This window comes from Aethalodelphis obliquidens, unplaced genomic scaffold (assembly GCF_003676395.1).
Source record: "Aethalodelphis obliquidens isolate GAN/ISIS:26980383/991018 unplaced genomic scaffold, ASM367639v1 scaffold75, whole genome shotgun sequence".
Classification (NCBI taxonomy): Eukaryota; Metazoa; Chordata; class Mammalia; order Artiodactyla; family Delphinidae; genus Aethalodelphis; species Aethalodelphis obliquidens.
The window spans coordinates 6,742,834-6,764,021 of NW_020838019.1; the positions used below are offsets into that span (position 1 = coordinate 6,742,834).

The 21,188-nt window shown below is 36.5% G+C and overlaps 2 protein-coding genes across 6 annotated transcripts in view; one reads left to right on the forward strand and one right to left on the reverse strand.

Moving 5' to 3' along the window:
- The window catches only part of RPGRIP1L (RPGRIP1 like), a 98,731-nt gene that overhangs the window by 25,761 nt on the left and 51,782 nt on the right, over positions 1–21,188 (reverse strand). For all 5 annotated transcript variants that reach the window (XR_003429836.1, XM_027092181.1, XM_027092180.1 and 2 more), the window contains 7 exons: positions 20,990–21,141; positions 16,248–16,626; positions 12,872–13,062; positions 12,677–12,757; positions 11,274–11,375; positions 10,677–10,839; positions 9,564–9,637 (listed from right to left, as the gene is read on the reverse strand). Coding sequence is in view for 4 of the 5 variants with exons in the window: in XM_027092181.1 (XP_026947982.1) it covers positions 9,564–9,637; positions 10,677–10,839; positions 11,274–11,375; positions 12,677–12,757; positions 12,872–13,062; positions 16,248–16,626; positions 20,990–21,141 (1,142 nt within the window). In the remaining variant the exon portion in view is untranslated. The remainder of the gene's footprint in view (positions 1–9,563; positions 9,638–10,676; positions 10,840–11,273; positions 11,376–12,676; positions 12,758–12,871; positions 13,063–16,247; positions 16,627–20,989; positions 21,142–21,188) is intronic.
- On the forward strand, positions 16,999–18,141 carry HNRNPA1L3 (heterogeneous nuclear ribonucleoprotein A1 like 3). The gene is given in 2 exon segments (XM_071066758.1): positions 16,999–17,364; positions 17,366–18,141. Coding segments are annotated over 2 exon segments (924 nt in total). The 5' UTR covers positions 16,999–17,034; the 3' UTR covers positions 17,960–18,141.

Below are 21,188 nucleotides of genomic sequence, written 5' to 3' on the forward strand. Positions count from 1 at the left end.
GTGCTAGGGTTAAGAATGCTTATTTTTAGAACACTGTCTCCCTTATATACCATGTAAATTACTGTATCTGTAATGGTCAGCAAATTACAGAAGTTTGTTACCGCATGTTCTAAAGCGATGATTGGAATATTTTTTCCTGTCCTAATACACCTGAGGGATATGACACATTTTCATCATTAAAAGTGGCTTACTATGGCAGTACTGTGAAGGAAGGAGAGAATTTAAAAAATGACCCTCAATTTCAGGTTATTTTGATATGCTATTCTACTTTCACCATCATTGAGAACAGATGTTATAGAACAGTGGTTCTCAATTTTGGCTGCACATCAGTACCACTGGGGGAGTTTTAAACAAGATTCTGATCTAACTGATCTGAGTGGAGCCTGGGCCCTGGCATTTAGAAATGTTTCCTAGGTGGTTCTAATATGCAGCCATGGTGAGAAGCACTGCCTTTCCCTAAAGCTGCGGTTCTCAAATTTTAGCACACCCCAGAATGACCTGAAAGGCTTGACAAGCACAGATTTCTGGGCTCCAGTCTCAGAGCTTCTGATTCCTTAGGTCTAGTGTGGGGCCCAAGAATTTGCATCTGTCACAAATTCTCAGGAGATGCTGATGCTGCTGGTCTGAGGACCACACTTTGAGAACCACTGCTCTAAACCAGAAAAGATTCACCCTTTATTTGTTGGCCTTTTCTATTTATAGAAAAGCTTCTACAATTCATATTAAACTGTTCTTTAGTTATTATTTAACATTTTAGTACAGAATGAGCTAACGAATTATTTCCTTTTTAGAAGCAATCTATATTCATCACTAAAAATAATCCAACAGTATAAATCCTAAAAAGTAAAATATAGAAGTTCCTTGTTTCCACCCATTCTTTAACTCAGGGCTTGGCAAATTTTTTTCTGTAAGGGCTAGACAGCAAATATTTTTCACATTGCAGGCTATATGGTCTCTGTTGCAAGTACTCAACTCTGCTCTCGTACAGTGAAGTGGCCACAGACAATATGTAAATGATGAGTGTGCTGTGCTCCAATAAAACTTTATTTATAAAAATAGGTAGAGGGCTGGATTTGGCACATGGGCCATAGTTTGCTGACCCTTGCCCTGACCCATGTCCCAGAGATACTCATTGCTAACAGTATTTGGATTATATACTTCCAGACATCTTCTTTGCTTACATAAACCTAAATGTTATATCTGTACGCTCATATAAAAATACATATGTATGGATCCAGCAATCCCACTCCTGGGCATATACCCAGAGAAAACCATAATTCAAAAAGACACATGCACCCCAGTGTTCATTGCAGCACTATTTACAATAGCCAGGTCATGGAAGCAACCTAAATGCCCATCGACAGATGAATGAATAAAGAAGTTGTGGTACACATATACCATGGAATATTACTCAGCCATAAAAAGGAACGAAATTGAGTCATTTGTTGAGACGTGGATGGATCTAGAGACTGTCATACAGAGTGAAGTGAGTCAGAAAGAGAAAAACAAATATTGTATATTAACACATGTATGTGGAACCTAGAAAAATGGTACAGATGAACTGGTTTGCAGGGCAGAAGTTGAGACATAGATGTAGAGAACAAACGTATGGACACCAAGGGGGGAAAACTGCGGTGGGGTGGGGATGGTGGTGTGCTGAATTGGGCGATTGGGATTGACATGTATACACTGATGTGTATAAAACTGATGACTAATAAGAACCTGCAGTATAAACAAACAAACAAAAAAAACAACTAATACTAAACTTTCTTTGGGTTATTTGTATGGAAATATGTTAACATAAATGTTTCAGACATTACATGAAATTTCTAAAAATCTTATATGTTCTGGTATAATGTTATAAGTCATAATTCTAGTTATTACTTTAGAATGTATATCTCAGAAATAACTAAATTTCCTTGTCAATTGCATTATCATGAACTTTCATCAAATTTTTAACTGTGGTCATTTTTAAGTCTTTTGTCATTTACAGACAGTTCTGGGTGTACTCTGTTGCTTTTGCAAAAATGTTCCTATAAAAGGGTTTCATCTTCAAGGAATTCATGGCAAAGACTCTGACAAGTACAGGTTTCTGGTAACTGACTATACTGCTGAACTGAATGAATAAGCATTTTCAGAACTCTAATGGAAAACTGATGAATTCATAAAAGTGCTAACAAAAGATCAAGATGAAAAAAAATTAATTACATGGGACTGAGTGAACTGATGAGGATGATTATAATTTTTGTGACTTTCTGTTTGAATAAAAAAAATATATATCCCACAAGGACTCAGAGGCAAAAAATATACAAATCAATTATCACTGCAAAGTAAAGGAGCTGTTACAGTGGAGGATTCCTGGACTGAATGTCACTATTATGACACAGTATGAGTGTGTTTCGTGTTTGGTAATTGCAATCATTGTTGCTTTTGTTGTGGTCATCCATTTACAATGCTTGGCGTCAGTTTATTTATCTCTTGTAAAAATAAAACACAGTGTGTGTGTGTGTGAAAAAGAAATACATATGTATGTATGTACAAATATACTATGTATGAACAAATATACCTTTTTGTTTGCTTCTTTTTAAATGGAATCATCAGTGAGGTATTTCTTATTCATAAATTGGACATGAAGTGTGATATGAGGAAACAGTAATTTCTACACATTTTGTGTAAAAATGTTCTGTACAAAAGCACTTAATCTGGAAATGTCTGTATTAGCAAAAACTGATAGAAACCAAAGGGTCCACCAAAAGGTGCTTATTTAAATAAATATGGTACAGCTATACAATGTAATATTATGCATATGCAAAAAAAGAAATAGAGTATACTGCTATGGAAAGATGTCCGTGGTATATTAGTAAGAGATAATTAAGTTACAAAATATAAAAAATAGTTTTAAAGGCAATCAATATCAGGAGAGTAATCCAGCATTTCTGGTTATCTAGCTTAAGCTTCCATATGTAAAACAGTGGGAGGGGCTTACTCTACCCACTGATAGGATATCATCTTTGATTCTGAAGTGATTTAACAACATGTAATACATGAGTGCTAAAAGTGGTGAGCTGCTTTATGCATTTTGCTTTTCAAAGCTTTAAAACATATTTTGCTGGACATCATTACTGCGATCACCTGGGAACGCCAGCTCATGTTGTTCAAGAGAACCTGGCATCTGGGTGGAACTGAATTTCAGTCCGATTGAATATGGCAGCTTTTACAAAACTGCTATTAGTAGGAATGGAGAAAGATGTAAATGTGCGTTGCACAAAAAAGATCATTACTCTTTAGCCTGTGATCTCCCATTCTCACCTGTGGGCACACTTTAAGAAATCTGTGAGTTGAAGGCAATATATTTAGTTGTAAAAATTGAGAGCTGCATTGCTTACATGGTGAAATTAGGAATAATGTGAAAGAAGGATTGATAATTCTTTTTTTTTAATGCTATGGCAGATGCAAACTTTCGGTTTTGATGTCTATTTTGAGGACCTAAAACAAGGCTTTTAATCAATGTATTATACATCAAATTGATACTGTTAACTTCTGATTATTCAAATTAATAAAATATTCATAGAGAAATGTCCAAAGTTTTACATTTCTCAGACTCCCCACCCCCAGTAATTATCATGCCTAGAAGCTTTTTAGTAAAAGCAGCAGTCATCAGGCTGACGGAACCTGACAGGCCAGCAAGGCCCAATTACACTGGTGCTCTGTGGCACTTTGATGTCCTGGAAACGAATAGAGATAGGGGCAAATTGGGTGGCACGTTATGCTAATGACTTGATTTAATCCAGCCACTAAACTTTATGTAGTCTGTTAAAAAAGATGCTAACATTAATTATGCCACCTTGGAAAGGAAAGGAGGGGACAAGCATTTCATTCTGACAAAGTGAAGCTCATAAATGTTGTAAATGAAATGAAACAAAATGAAGTAATCTATGATTAATTATACATCACAGACATGAAGAAAAGAGGAAGAACCAAGTAATATGTCTGAGTCCTGGGAAATCTGTTAGATTCCTTTTAAGGATCAACATTTCTAAAAAATAACTATGAGCTGTCAGATTCTGTAACATGAAAAAAAGAAACCGAATAATCTTAAATTGCTTACACAGTGTAGTAGATAATTGAAATTCACAGCGTAATTGGCATAAATGATGTTTATCTAGGACACTACTCTCATTCTCAATTTTGTGACATTATAGCTATAGGTAAAGGCAATTTAAAAAATTTCTACAAAGTGGAGGTAACCACAGAGTGGGGTTATTTAATTACTTTTTAACTAGTCCCTGTGCCTCTAATCTATTCTTTACTTTATTGATAGCAGGATCTTTTAAAATGTGATTCAAGAGTGCAAGCTCCACAAGAGCAAGAGACTTATTTCTCTTATTCACTGCTAAATTCCCAGTCCCTAGAATAAGGCTCGGGACACAGACAATGCTCACTACCTGTTTAACGAATGACTGATCTTCCTCCTCCCTTAAAAATCCTCATTGGCCGCTCGTAGAACTTCAGGATAGACTTCAACCTCCTCAGATAACACACAGAAGCCTCAATGCTCTGGACATGACTATCTTTTCAGCATATTCTCCTGGGGATCCCCATGTGTGCCATAGGCTTGGCCCATCCTAAAACCGCTCTGATTCTCAGAACAAGCCATGCTCCACATTCTCTCAAATTCTTATGCTTTTGTTTCTTTGGCCTATAATGTCCCCTCCTCTGCTTCCACTAATTCTTAATCATCTTCAAGTCTTGGCTCAAGCTTCACTGACTCTAGGAAGCCATCCTTGATGAGGGTCCCTCATGCTGAGTTAGGCACCCCTCCTGAAGGCTCCCACAGCAGCTGTGCATTCCATTCTCCTAGCGCTGACCACTGCATTGTAATTGTGTTTGCCCTAGATTGTGAATTTTTTGAGGCTAGGGATTGTTTCTTGTATGATACACAGTAGATGCTAATGAATAAAGAACTGCTGTGAGAACTATAGGGAGATATTACATAGCATGTGCTTAGCACATATTAGACACTCAGTAGTATCTTCCCTTCCAAAGAAAGCTATGTATTCCTGTCCTGAGATTTCTACCTGAAGCAGTTCTTAAAGAGGAGACAAAAGAAGAAACTAATGAGCCACAAGTATTTTTGTGCTTAAAAGTTACTATCAACAATCAGATAAAATGACATCCTGTGTCTCCTGGTATCATGCACTGAAAAGGACACAGCATTGCTCCTGTAGTATTCCTACCAAAACGAATAACCTGAATCACACAAATCCAAATTGAAGGACATTTTACAATATAAATGGCCTGCATTCTTAAAAAATGTCAATGTTATGAAAGACCAACTCAATGGAAGGCTGAGGAACCATTACGCATTAAAGGAGGCTACAGAGGAATGAAAACTAAATGCAATGTGTGATCTGGATTTGATCCTGGACCAGATTAATAACATGCTATAAAGGATAATACTGGGACAACTGGCAAAATTTTAATAAGAACTGTAGATTACAGTATTATTATTCTGAAGTATTTAGGGGTAAAGGGGCATGATCTCTGCAACTATCAAATGATTCATTACAACTATGTATGTAAGAATGTGTGTTTATGATGTATACATACTGCATATAAGCATATATAGGAGAGAGAAGAGAAATGATTAGAAAAGAGTATGAACAAATGTTAACAACTGATGAATCTGAGTGAAATGTATTCAGGAGTTCTTTGTACTGCTTATGGAATCTGTAAAGAAAAAGGTTCCATGACTCATATCAAACGATTTGCAGAAGTAGCTAGCACACAGAAAAACTGGTACAATCACTAGAAAATGCTGTATTTCAACATTATGATGATCTCTTATTTTGTTTCTGTGCTTACAGATTATACTATTTTACTGTATTTGTTATATAATTTAACAAAACCAAATTTCACCTATGAACATAAGATTCTGGTCATTACCTTCTACTAAAAGTAGAATTTTTAAAACCACATGGGAGCTGATTAATGGCTACCAAGGCACAAAGCATTGCTTAAAATAGCCGCTTGCTTTAAACGATATTCACACTTCTGAGACAGCATCTAAAACCATTATAGGAAATCACATTTTGGAATGGTAGTGAAGGCTGTATTAGGCTGTAGCAAAGTAACACAAATTACTTTTCTGGAAGTAATAAGGAAAAAACCCAGTTTACTACAAAGGAAAAATATATGTGTACATTAGAATTAATTGAATATTTTAGAGGAACAGCTCTTTCACTAAACTTCTTGGTTAAATCAAAGTTCTTTACTCTTAGTTAAGAGCACTGTATAACTGCACTGAGATGCTAGCAATGTTGTCAATACATACACGATTCTGTTGAAAGTCTGATATAGGATTTCTCAACCTCAGCACTATTGACATTTTAGGCCAGATAGTTCTTTGTCGTGGGTCCTATGCTTTGCTGCACGTTTAGCAGCAGCCCTGACTTCTAACCACTAGATGCCAGTAGTAGTCCCTCCCAGTGTGACAACCAAAAATGCCTCCAGACGTTGCCAAAACGTCCCTTGGGTGGCAAAACTGCCCCCAGTTGAAAATCACTGGTCTAAGATGACATAATTTAGATAGCATTTCTCCATACTTTGAAAGTTACTCTTAGATGATGAATACAATGTTTAGAAAATAAAATTAACTGTTGCAATGTCTCCCTAGTGTCTCTTGGATAAAATCCAAAACATTTAGTCTTCACCATTGTAACTGAAGTCTTCTATCCCTTTCTACAGAAAGGCTTCTCCAGTTAGTGTATTCTTGACTTCTGAAACATAATGTGCATCCCTGCCTGCAGTGAAAATGCACATGATTTTCTCCCTGCTGCCATATATCCACATCTTTGAGTTGTCACAGTTAAAGCAGGACACTCCTTTCTACTGTGTGACTGGCCACAGCTAAATGGGTCAAAGGAGCACAACTGATAAAGATGGACCCAATCCAGAGGCTAGACATGGCTCATCAGATCCTTCTCCTTGGGGCTGGGTGTTCTGTGTGGCTATCTTTGGGCAGTAAGCAAGTGAAGCAGAAAAAGTCAGCTTAAAATGAGAAAAAGCAGACACGAAACTATGAGAAAGGGTGGGTGAGCCAGCTTGTGGGCATATCCTTAATGAAGTCTATTGAAAAATCACTCCAAATTTCTCCTTCCTCTGAACTTCCTTAATTAGTGGCATGATTGTCAGCAAGTCACCTTATTTCAAAATCTCAGTTTACTCATTTGGAAAATGAGGAAGATAGGTCCCAAACAGCTTTATTCTTTAGCTCAAATATCTGACTATTAATCATTGGTACTGTCTCCTGACATTGTTTTATATTGTAATTTAACTGCTGAATTACTACTTGACTTTTTCATGAAAACATCTTCCCAATGAATGTAATGTTTCCTGAGGGCAGGGCCGGAACACTATATCTACCTCCTTACGGAAGAGTGATCACAAACTGCAGATGGTGAATCCCTGGGAATCGCTGAGTTATAACAAGAGAGATGAGTGCTGTTTGTAGATTGGCTAGATAAATATACCCCTTGGTACTAGTCCTGTAGACCCTAGGACTGATTCAGTATCTCATATTGTTATGTTCAAAAGGCTAAACAATATAGCCTTTCAAAAATCGTGATGGAAGTAAGCAGAGTCTTGCAGAACTATTGAGAAAGAAATGTGAACCATGTGAGAGAGATATCTGAATCAAGCTTGCAGGCTTACTACTCTTGATGTAATGAATGGAGTATTCTTAATAAAATGATGTGATGGTTAAATTTATATGCAACTTGTTTGGGCCACGAGGTACCCAGACATTTGGTCAAACATTATTCTGGGTAAGTCTGTGAAGGTGCCTCTGGATGAGATTAACATTTGAATTGGCAGACTGAGTAAAGCCGATTATACTCTCTAATGTGGATGGGGCCTCATCCAATTAATTGAAGACCTGAATAGAACAAAAGGGCTGAGTAATAGGGAACTCTTCCTGCCCGACTGCCTTGAGCTGGGACATTGGTCTTTTCTTGCCCTTGAACAGAACTGAAACATCTACTCTTTGTAGGTCTCCTGCCTGCCTGCTTTAGGACAGGAACTCACACCATGGGCTCTCCTAGTTCTGAGGTCTTCCAACTCAGACTGGAACTAAGCCATTGACTTCCTTGGGTCTCCAGCTTGTAGACTGCAGATCTTGGGACTCCATATTCTCCATAATCACGAGAGACAATTCCTTTTAGTAACTTTCTTTCTCTCTATATATAAATTTATCTTATTGGTTCTGTTTCTTTGGAAAGCTGACTAATACAAATGGCTAGACAGCTAAATTCCACAAAAGAGGCTCATTTTCCCATTGATTCCCATTATCAAAAATTTCCAGTAGAGGGTAGAGAATTTCTTTTCACTGAAATAATTTGATTTATTTTGATAAAATAATTTAACAATTTCAGATTTGACAAAGCAAACGAATTAAACTGAATTGAACTAAATGCTATAATTAAGTCTTCAGGCAACCATATGCAAGATTCCTTTTTTAATTTATCACTTTTGAGCAATAATGATTCCATATATCAGTACACTATACGTTAGATGATGTTATTATAATTAATAATTATATAATAATAATTATAATAAAACTTTGGACAGATGAGTTGTTCTGTATATATATTTATAATCATCTGTTTGTATTTGTCAATCATGGAAACAACGGATTTCTCTATTTTACGGAGGCATCTGTGACAACTGAAATGTTCTGTTTTATGGGTTTGTTCTGCAGAGAGATTAAGCTAAGAATGTGAGATTTTAAGAGTTGAAATAAGTATTGCAATTCTTAAAAATAAAGTAGAAATTCTAAAGAAAAGGAATACAATTAATCATTTCAGGAAAATTAATGTAGATGAATAGAAAAAGCTAGCACTTTACTTACATTTACTTTATAAAACCTTTTTCTCCCCTTACAATGAGAAATGCTCTGGTAAGTGGGACACTTCCTATGTAAATTAAAGTATAATTTTCTTCTCAAAATTTCAATTTACATACTACTTTTCAGCAATGTGCTACAAAACAAGCGAAGTATACCTATATGAAATTAATTACCTTCTAAGGGTTTAATTTTTTGGCAGAATGAAATAACTTTAATAGCTTATCAGTGACATATTTAGATAACTTACACATGTGAATAGCGTATGAATTCACATGTGTAAGTTATTATAGTTTTAAATGCAATCTCACATTTTGAATTCTTTAAAGTTCAGATTTGATTTAATACATCTTTGTATAATGGTTCTGAAAAGGAGTCAGAGAAGTCAGCTGGTTTTAGCAAGTAACTATTGAAGCTACTGATGTTAGGTACTCTTAAACATGTAAGCAAAAATAACACTTACATGTTATGGTCTGTTACATAATGAAAGTGTAAATAAAATTTTCTCGTACTAGATGATTACTTGGATAAGATTATGATAACACATTAAAATTTTTCCAGAAATATTCTGCCTTAAGATTTTCATATATGAAGACTGATAAACTATGAATGAAAAGCAGCTTTATTTCAGAACATTTCTGGTTGATATCAGGTTACTGACCTGTTTGATGGTCTTGGCGGTAGGACCTGGAATAATACACTCATCACTGTCAGAAGCTGATCTGTCTTCTTCATCTGTTAAAAAATAAAATTTTTTTGGTTTAAATCTGTTAAACCAATTATATTTGCACTTTGTGACATGGAGAGAAATAAGCATACATTACAAGGATAACCTTAAAAGAACAATATGGTAATCATGTCTGGATTTTTTTAGCAGTAAAGATATTTATATTACATTTTAGAAAAGAGAAAAAAATGACTGAAAAATTCCAGGTTTAGTTTTAGCAGAAACAAAGGAAATAAGAATGTAGCTTGCTCTAGTACGAAATTAAAAAAATTTTTTTAAAGAGAAGAACATGGTAATAATGTCTAACAGCCTAACCAATACTACTGTGTCAAAATCAAGTTATTCCTACTATTTAAAAACATTTTTAAAGGTTTTACAGCTTTATTGCAGTAAACTGACATATAATAAACCACACAAATTTAAAGTACAAAGTCTGTATTTACATTCTGAAACTATATATTTTGACAAATATGTAATTCTGTGAAACCACCACCACAATTAAGACAGTGAACATATCTATCACCCCCCAAAATTTCCTCATGCCCCCTTGTAATCTCTTTCCTTCTGCACCTTTCTATTCCCGTTCGTCCTTCCCTAGGCAACCACTTAAATGCTTTCTGTCACAAGAGATTAATCTGTTTGCCTTTTCTAGATGTTTATATAAATTAAATCATGATGCAAGTTGTCTTTTATTGGTCTGAGTTCTTAGTTTTAATTTTTAAAAAGTCAAATCCTCTAGAATAACCCAGATAACAGTACTGAACCCAAAGAGGCTATAAAGTCACTTAAAATATAAACTGGGAACATGGTCAGCCACAATACTTGCATTCTGTTGTGGTGCTCCAAGTTGAAATAAGAAGATATGCAACAATTCCACCTGACCACAGTTGACCAGACTGACCTATATATCCCATCATTTCTGTCAAGAAACAGCTATCAGGAAGTACAGTCACTATTAAATGAAGATGTTCTATGAGGCATGCACACTCTAACAGATTAAATAAAACAGAGTTAAGGAAATAATGTTAATTTAAAAAAGAAAGTCACCTTCTGGTTCCAGTTCTTCAGTTATTTCTGTTTCATCTTCAGAAGAAGTCAAAGTTCGTTCTGCAAGCTGACCCTCAGAGAGTAAAGACACATCATCATCTCTTCCTTGTTGTACTTTCTCTGTATTCTCTTTTACCTTATCTACACTGCTTTCCTGAGAAACCTGAAGAAATAAAAGCACGTTGATATATTATTGCTTAGATCACATTTATAGCATTCTTGCTGAAGCACTTGAATGATAATTAAGCACGTAAATATGCACTACATGCACTATATATATGAGTCATTAGAAAATAATCACTTAAGCTGTATAAATGAAAATATGCAGATAAATTAAAATATGATTATAAACTAAGAATAAAAAAGCATTAATCTCAAAATGAATTTTACATTATACTTTAATTCACATATGTATTTACTACCTACTAATGTCTGCTTAATTGTAACTGTTATACTTGTGATATTTTTGACATTTCTATTCCAAGGAAGTCATATATAAAAATAGGATCAACGATATGATTTCTTGATCCATGTCAATGCAAAGACAAAGTCTTTAAAAAACAAACCTTTCAAAATAATTTTAATACAAACACATACCTCAGGAATATGTGAAACAGTTGGCATATTAATTTCTATTTCTGGTGTATGTTCCACTTCTGGTGAAATTTCCTTCATATCTTCAGGAGAAGTACAGGTCTCCTTACATTAATGTGAAAACATGCATGTATGTTACTTTGTATTTATTATTAAATCCCCAATCATGATAAGACTTTTTCACACACATATACACACACACACACACACATGCACATGCACACGCACACTTAGGATTTACTCTCTTAATAATTTTCATATATAAAATATAGTAGTGTTAATTATACTTATCATGTTGGACATGACATCCCTAGTACTTATTTATCTTATAACTGGAAGTTTGTACCTTTTGACCACCTTCATCCAATTGTCCCTTCCCCATCCCATGCTTCTGGTAGCCAGAAATCTGATCTCTTTTTCTATGAATTTGTTTGGTTTTGAAGTATAATTGACTTACAACACTATGTTAGTTCCTGTTACATAACACAGTGATTCTCTATTTCTTTACATTTCAAAATGATCACTACGATAAGTCTAGTTATGATATGTCACCATACAAAGATACTACATAGTTACTGACTATATTCCTCACTTTGTACATTTCATACCTGTGACCCATTTATTTTACAACTGGAAGTTTGTATCTCCTTTCCTCTTTCATCTATTTGTCTCTTCCCCCCTACCCCTCTCTCCTCTGGCAACCACATTTGTTCTTTCTGTCTTTAACTCTGTTTCTGTTTTGTTATGTTTGTTCATTTACTTGTTTGTTTTTTGGATAAGATCTCTTTACTTAGATACAGATTGAGAAGAGAAGAGGTCTAGGTCTGAAGTTTGACTGCTGAGGTACTTCAACATTTAGAGTTATGGTCCAGGAGAATGAGAAGAATAACTGGCTAAATTGGAGGAAAACTAGGAAGGCATGGTATCCCAGAGGCCAAGGGTAAAAGGAGCAAGTATTCCATTGTGTCAAAGGTTACTGGGAGATTAAGATGGAGACTGAGAATCGGCCACTGTGAAAAGTGGCAAAGTGAAAGTCACTGTGACCTTAGCAAGAGTGGCTTTAAGGAGGAAAAGTTTTACTAGTGTGAGCAAGGAACAGTATGAGGAAAGGAAGATGGAATTAAGACAACTTTTTGAAGAGTTTTGTTCTGTTTTGCTTTATGGTAAATGGGGGCAGAGGATTCGGGCAGTATCTGGAGAGAGATATGGGGCCAAAGGCGGGTTCGGATCAAAGAGTAAGAACATGTAACACTTACACACAGTGCCAAATTACAAAGGCAACATTTTAAGGGAAGAAGTATTTTATTTATCTGTTTCCGTTTAAATCAGGGAGGGTATACTATATCATGTATTCTGAATATTTGTTATGGGAAAAAAAATTAGTATTTTGAGTGTTTACTACTTACAGAACGCTGAAGTGGTGTGATATCCACAAAAGATACCTTCTTATCTTTAGGTGTTAAACGTCTTGGTTTAGGTGTTGGTGCCTAAGATAAACCAATATGTCAAACTAAGAATGATGAACATACCTTTCAGATTTTTTTTTTCTCTTTTATGTGGCTATTTACTTTCATAGGAAATTCAAAGTCACTGTTACTCACTACAACTAGTGTGCTAACAGAGGATGCTGGAGGTAGTCTTTGAACAACTTCAGACTCTTCTTCGTGTACGAAATTCCCTAAGCCTTCAGTTGTTATGGATCCACTTGGTGGAAGGTAAGCAAATTTCCATTTCAGTATAACGTGGATGCTTCCTGCAGGCTGCTTTTTATGATCTGTTAACTCAAATATTCCTGTCAAATTACAAAAAGAATTTTAATTAATGCTAGAGTGAAGTTTTATTACCATAAAAATTAAAGAAGAGCAAAAAGAACTACCCACAACTTATTAAAAATAAGTCTGGCTTTTACTCACAAGTCAAATGACTTAAGAGAACAAAATAAGACAAAAGGATCTATGATAGGTTCATCTCTCAAGCAGACTGCTTTCAGAAGTTAAGGCCTCAAAGATAATACTAATTCAAAGATGAGATAATTGACTTAGAAATATTTTAATTCACTGAAATTAAATTCAGAGATTCTTCAGAATTCTTAGCCTTCCTCTAAGATATTATCTGGGTTATAGCTCAGATAACAAGCTTCATTTTGACTTGATATTCTTGTGTGTCTGCAGAAAAATATATTAAAACTTCAAAATTTCAAATAATATATGTATCCTAAGGAGTCTTTATGTTACTACATAGTTCTAATTTTAAATACATTTTACTGGGATTTGTTAAATTATTCCAAATTAATAGTAGCACAGTAAAAAAAAGTCCATAAAATAAACAAACCACCCAAAACATATAGCAGTAACAAAAAGTATCACCTAGCTGAATACATAATATTGAGTCACAAATTTTAATCATCATACTAGAATTTTCAGTATGAAAATCCCTGACATGAAAAAACCAAACCTATATTTCAAGCATAACTTTTGTTTATGGGTATCCATTACTTGGTTCTCAAGTGTTTGACACTTCTTTTAATGGCTGGCTAGGAAAGAAAAAACTAAACAACTCTAGACTTTAGGTAGCAAAAAGGACACAGGTGGAATATAGGGAGGTGAGAAACTTCTACTACAGGCACAGGTGAGACTTACAGAATGGCTGAGTGAAGAGCTCAGTAAATATATTCCACAAAAAGCAATGATAACACTGGATAGAATGAACAGAAATAATCACTTAAGAACTCTGGAAACTGATCAAAGGTATACAACAAATTAAGAAGCATTTATTTGAGAAAATCTACTGAACCTCAGTAAAGACAGTGGGAGTCAGAAAAGACACTAGTACGCTACTTGTCCCTGGCTGAATGTGAGACTTGTAGACTGTCTGAACTTTGAATGCATTACCCAAGCCATACACTGATCCATAAGCAAAGGGTGGAAGCCTGCCAGCTCAAGCTGTTTAAACACAACTCTCAACAACCACTGGTTGACCACTAAACTATGTTCAGGCTTAAAATTAAAACAAGAATAAAACAAGCAAACAAAAACTTAGCAGAGACATCAGTGGCTATAGTGAGGGAAAAAGACTACAGAAGTAGTCCAGGCAAGTCACCAAACAACAACAGCAACAGCAACCCTGTGGAGGGCTGGAATCTAGAGATGTTACAATATAGTGTCCTAAATGTCCAATTTTAAACAAGAACAAAAATTCATGAGATATTCAAAGAAACAGGAGACAAAATATCATCCACAGATACTTTCTGAGGGCATCCAGATGTTAGACTTAGGAGACAAAAGACCTCAGAGCAGCTATTATAAATATGTTCAAAGAGCTAAAAGAAACCATATTTAAAGAATTAAAGGAAAGTGTGATGACAATGACTTATAAAACAGAGAATATAATAAAGAGATAGAAATTATAAAAAAAGAGAACTAGAATATATTGTACAACACAGGCAATACGGCCAATATTTTATAGTAACTATAAATGGAGTATAACCCTTAAAAATTACAAATCACTATGTTGTATATCTATAACATATAATATTATATATCAACTATATCGCAATAAAAAAAGAGACAGTTAAAAAGGAATTCTGGAGTTAGAAAGTATAATTACTGAAATGAAAAAATTCAACAGAGGGACTGAGTTGCAGAAGAAAGAATCAATGAACTTGAAGATTGATCAACCGTGATTATCCAATCTGAAGAGAAAAAATGAAAAAAAATCAACAGAGCCTCAGAGACCTGTAGGACACCATTAAACATATGAACATATGTGTAACAGGAATCTAAGAAGGGGAAGAAAGGACAGAAAAAATAACTGAAGAAGGGCAAAAATTCCCCAAATTTGGTGCATAACAGTACCCTACACATAAAGAAGCTCAAAAGCTTCCAAGTAGAATAAGCACAAAGGGATCCACACCTAAACACATTAGAGTTGAACTGTCAAAAGCCAAAAAAAAAAAAATAATAAAAATCTTGAAAGCTGTATCATGTAGAAGGGAACCATAATAAGATTAACAGATGATTTCTCATTAGAAACAACGGATGCCAGAATCAACTGTCTGATGTACTCAAAGTGCTTAAAGAAAATAAACCTGACAACTAAGAATATGATATCCAGCAACACTATCCTTCAGAAAATAAAAGCTAAAATATAAAGACATTCCCAAATAACAATGATTAAGTGAATTCATTGCCAGCAGACCTGACTTACAAGACATATTGAAAGAGTTTCTTCAGGCTAAAAGCAAGTGACACCAGATGGTTACTCAAATCAACATGAAGGAACAGATGTGAATAAAGGTAATTACATAGGTAATTATAAAACACAGTATAAATATATTTTTCCTCTTAGCTGATTTAAAAAACAACTGCATAAAACAATAATTATAAAATTATAATCCTGGACTTATAACATGTAAAGATTAAAAAATATATGAAATAGTAACACAAAAGAGGGGGAGGAAATAGAGCTATTTGGAGTAAGAAAATGACACCAGACAGTAACTCAAATCCAAATGAGGAAATAAAGAATACCAGAGATGGTAAATATGTAAGTTAATATAAAAGTCTCCTATAATTATATATATTCTCCCTTCTCTTAAGGACAAAGTTATATAAAGCAATAATTATAACATTGTACTGTTGAGTTTTAACATATATAGGCGTACTATGTACATATATATGACGACAATATCACAGAGGAGGGGGGAGGGAATGGAATTATACTGGAGCAGATTTTCTAAATTTTAATGGAGTTATTAGCATTAAGTTTGACTGTGGCAAGCTGTGGTGCATACTGTAATCCCTGGAACAACTACTAAGAAAATAACTAAAACAATATAATATTATGGGCCCAAAGTTTAAGATTATCTGAGAAGGCTAGGAAGATTGTTACAAACAGATCATATCCATAACACTGAGGTATAATTTAGGTGGTGTTTTTTTTTTTAAACAATTTCATGGATTCAAGAAATAGGCTTACCTGAAATACACCTGTCATGTGCCAATGAAATCAGAGGCACATTGACTTTTCCTATGTAAATATCCTCCTGGGTATCACTATCATCAAACACATAAAAACTCAGAGACTCTGACTTAAGGTATCGATCCAAATCCATATTCATTGGTACTGGGAAACACATATGATCATCAAACTGTGGATCACTGCTACAGGGAATGATGGCTGTGTCATGGTCTGCAAAGTCAGAAAACTTGTACACAACATATGGGTGTGGCTGAAGGTGGCTTGCTCGGGACTGCAGGCGGCTGCAGCATCTTACTGTAACATGAAGTTCATTTAAGTTGCCATCTGTGGAATCAGTAGAACCGAGCTGAGCAGTTTTGGGTGCTTGCTGACTTAACTGGAAAAACATACATATTTATATCATAGTAATAATACAGTGAAAAGTAAACAACAGCTGCCAACCCCCAAACAAAATAATTTTGTAGATGGACAAAAAGCTGCAGATTTTCACTTCAAAGTGAATTTCTCAGTAAAAGACTCGACTCTTATTTAAAACCAATACTCTCTAGAACGTATGTACGGATGCTATTAGCAGCAAATATAGAAGACTGAGCATACATGTAGAGATTGCTGTTAAAACCAAATAAAGCCAAGAAAATAGTTAATCTGATTTTCTTTAATTCTATTTAATAATTAACAGGTAAAGTGAGCAGTTAGGTTCAAGACAAATGTCCCCTAGTTCACAATTTTATTAAGAGCTACTCCTTCCTTTCTGCCCGTGGACGCCGCCAGGTAAGCATCGTTGATGTCTCTCCCCTCCACTGCCGTCATGTCTAAGTCAGAGTCACCCAAAGAGCCCAAACAGCTGCGGAAGCTCTTCATTGGAGGTTTGAGCTTTGAAACAACCGATGACAGTCTGAGGAGCCATTGTGAGCAATGGGGAGCGCTCACAGACTGTGTGGTGATGAGGGATCCAAACACCAGGTGCTCCAGAGGCTTTGGGGTTGTCACATATGCCACTGTGGAGGAGGTGGATGCGGCCATGAAGGCAAGGCCACACGAGGTGGATGGAAGAGTTGGGGAATCAAAGAGGGCCGTCTCAAGAGAAGATTCTTAAAGACTTGGTGCCCACTTAAACTGTGAAAAAGATTTTTGTTGGTGGCATTAAAGAAGACACTGAAGAACATCACCTAAGAGATTATTTTGAACAGTACGGGAAAACTGAAGTGACTGAAGTCATGACTGATCGAGGCAGTGGCAAAAAGAGAGGCTCTGCTTTCATAACCTTTGATGACCATGACTCCGTAGACAAGACTGTCATTCAGAAATACCACACTGTGAATGGCCACAACTGTGAAGTAAGGAAAGCCCTACCTAAGCAACAGATGGCTGGTGCTTCATCCAGCCAAAGAGGTCGAAGTGGTTCTGGAAACTTTGGTTGTGGTCGTGGAGGGGGTTTTGGTGGGAATGACACCTTTGGTCGTGGAGGAAACTTCAGTGGCCGAGCTGGCTTTGGTGGCAGCCGCAGTGGTGATGGATATGGTGGCAGTGGGGATGGCTATAATGGGTTTGGTAACGATGGAAGCCATTTTGGAGGTGGTGGAAGCTACGATGATTTTGGCAGTTACAACAATCAACCTTCAAATATTGGGCCCATGAAAGGAGGAAACTTTGGAGGCAGAAGTTCTGGCCACTATGGTGGTGGAGGCCAATACTTTGCCAAACCATGAAACCAAGGTAGCTATGGCGGTTCCAGCAGCAGCAGGAGCTATGGCAGTGGCAGAAGGTTTTAATTACTGCCAGGAAACAAAGCTTAGCAGTAGAGGAAAGCCAGAGAAGTGACAGGGAAGCTACAGGTGACAAGAGATTTGTGAACTCAGCCAAGCACAGTGGTGGCAGGGCCTAGATGCTACAAAGAAGACATGTTTTAGACAATACTCATGTGTATGGGCAAAAAACCTCGGGGACTGTATTTGTGACTAATTGTATAATAGGTTCTTTTAGTTTCTGTTCTGTGGAAAGTGTAAAGCATTCCAACAAAGGGTATTTTTTGTTTGTTTGTTTTTCTTTTTTTTTTTTGCGGTATGCGGGCCTCTCACTGCTGTGGCCTCTCCCGCTGCGGAGCACAGGCTCCGGACGCGCAGGCTCAGCGGCCATGGCTCACGGGCCCAGCCGCTCCGCGGCATGTGGGATCTTCCCGGACCGGGGCACGAACCCGTGTCCCCTGCATCGGCAAGCGGACTCCCAACCACTGCGCCACCAGGGAAGCCCCCCCAACAAAGGGTTTTAATGTAGATTTTTTTTTTTTGCACCCATGCTGTTGATTGCTAAATGTAATAGTCTGATCATGACGCTGAATAAATGTCTTAAAAAAAAAGGAGCTACTCCTTCAACCATTCCAGCTATTCTGATCATATCGCATTCTTAAATGAGAAACCAATGAATTTGATGGTACCCACCCACAGAGATGATTTTGTTATATTTGGGTTGGCCCTCATCCTGAACCAATGTGATCTGGGGAAGCAGATACCTGAGGCCAAGGAACAAGAAAACAGAGTGAGAGATAAACATTGGAGGGGTAAAACCTTGGATTGGAAGGACATTTCAGAAGAGAGATGAGCAAAGGGAGTTGTCAGGCAGGGTCAGAAACTACTCTATGGCCCTTTCTGGGACTATTACTCAGGCAGTCAGTGCACAAGTATTCTAGCAAACACCTGCATTGACTAACTGCTAAGCCTTCCATAGCTGATGTGATCTGGGACAAAGAATGTAGCGTTGCAGTGCCTTGCGGTAGTGTTAGGTAATTCTCTACCTTCCATACAGGGACCCCTCTTTCACTGCATTTTTGAATCTGGATTGAACATCTGGAACTTTTGATTCTAGAGAAGTTTACTAGAGAAGGAAAACAGAACCGAAGTCATAATCTCCTTGGTGGAGACATCTGGTGGTGTGGAGAGGGGAAATCTGAGAAGGGAATCACAACACTGCTTTCCCAGGGCTCGTTTGCATCCAGCTATAGAAGACTGAGTGGAAGGACTTAGAAAGTACCCGCTCCGTTTCTCCCCCCGAGTCTACCCACAAAAGCTGAAATTCCAACAGTAAATGACTCATTCAACCCATAAACTGGGAGTCTACAACTCTTTAAACCACAAAAATTAATAAATCATGTGGTTTCTCTATCTCTAATTCCCCTTTCCATAACAGTGTTCCCAAAGTGTGTTCTGAAGAATACTAGTCCAGAAGGATGATCTCTGGGAAACGGGAGCCGTTCTTTAAGTTTCGGAATCAATGTTATATTAGTCATGGTTCTTTTAATTGAAAGTTATGGAAACTAATTCCACCCAGCAAATACAATGAAAAGAGACTTTTATATAAGGCTACAGGGTTATTTCATAGAACTGTATAGCAGAAATGTGGTTGTATCTAAGGAAGGTAATGGGACTGGAAAACTATAGGAATTTACTCTCCATCTAGTTTCCATTTTTCTCTGTATGCTTGTTCATTATTCTCCTTCCAGTCCCATTTTCTTTCCTTTGCCATTTAGCATGGTAGCAGATGGCTGTCCCACAGCTCCCAACTTTACATGTTCCAGGCATGGAGAGTCTTGTTGCTTTCTCTTGATCTCAGAAAGCAGAATCTGATTCGCTCAGCTAGAGGCAGGTGGATATTCCTGAATCATTAGTCATAATTGGGTGGAGTGGGAGAGAACAGGATCACCAAACGTAAAGCTGGCCACTAGGGGCCCAGCCCCACGGATTAGAAGAGGGCAGGTCCAAATGAAAAAAGAGAATCATGACTTGAACAGACATTCCAAAATGTTTCTACTATATTCTATCCCTTTGTTACTTAACATAAGTGTATACTTTATGCTTCCTCTTGAGATTCACGTTATACACGAGAAGCCCTGAAGTCAAGGATCCTATTGAATTCTTCTCAATTCAGTGTTTTCTGCATTTACTGGATCATGGAATTCTTTTGGAAATATGGCTATTAAGACTCCATGAAACATAGTTTGGAAAATGCTGCTCTGAGGAATTGCATTCATACTTCTAATTCTCAGGAAAAGAATATTCACTTTATATTTTACTCTGCATTTCAGAAACCTAAAAGTTTCTGAAACAGCTTGGAAGAAGTTGGAAACAGTTGGAAAAAAGGAGAATAAATGAAAGCTCAATAATAGCCATCCATTTCCTTAACAGTGGAAATTGTAACGAAAGTCACTTGATGTGTAATAATCGTACTGCAATTCTCTTTTTCGAAACTGTCCTGGATAGCACAAGGGAGTTCCTTCGTGGTAAAAGAGCAATTCTGTATCTTGATTGTGGTGGTAGTTACATGATTATATACACATGATGAAACTGCATCGAACTCTGCTTCTTCCTACACACACACACACACACACACACACACACAAGTTGTGCACATGGCAAGCGCACATAAGTGCATGTAAAAACTTGCAAAATCTGGATAAAGTCTGTAGCCTAGTTAATAGTACTGTACCAATATCAATTTCCTGGTTTTGATACTACACTATAGTTACATAAAATATTATAATTGGGAGAAGCTGGGTGAAGGCTACACGGGACCTCTGTACTATTTTTGCTACTTCCTGTAAGTCTATGATTATTTCAAAATAAAAAGTTAAAAAAAGCCACTTGATGGCTGTGAAAGAAAATGATTTCGGTTTAAAGCATGATAATATAAAGAAATACTATAAAATTTCTGTGTCATAAAAGGGTCGTAAAGTCAAACAAGCTTACCCATTGCATTTGCTCTGGCCCCTTAAAATTTGATGTTATATATCCCAAAGCCTTTGCCCGTTCTCGATAAAGTCGAATTGCTTGATCCATGGGAACTCTTAATCGGAACCAGTATTCTACTGTGCCAAAATTGGGGATGTCTCCTTTAGTTCCTACAAACCAATACATAACTCACTGTTAAAACAGTCCCATAAATCAA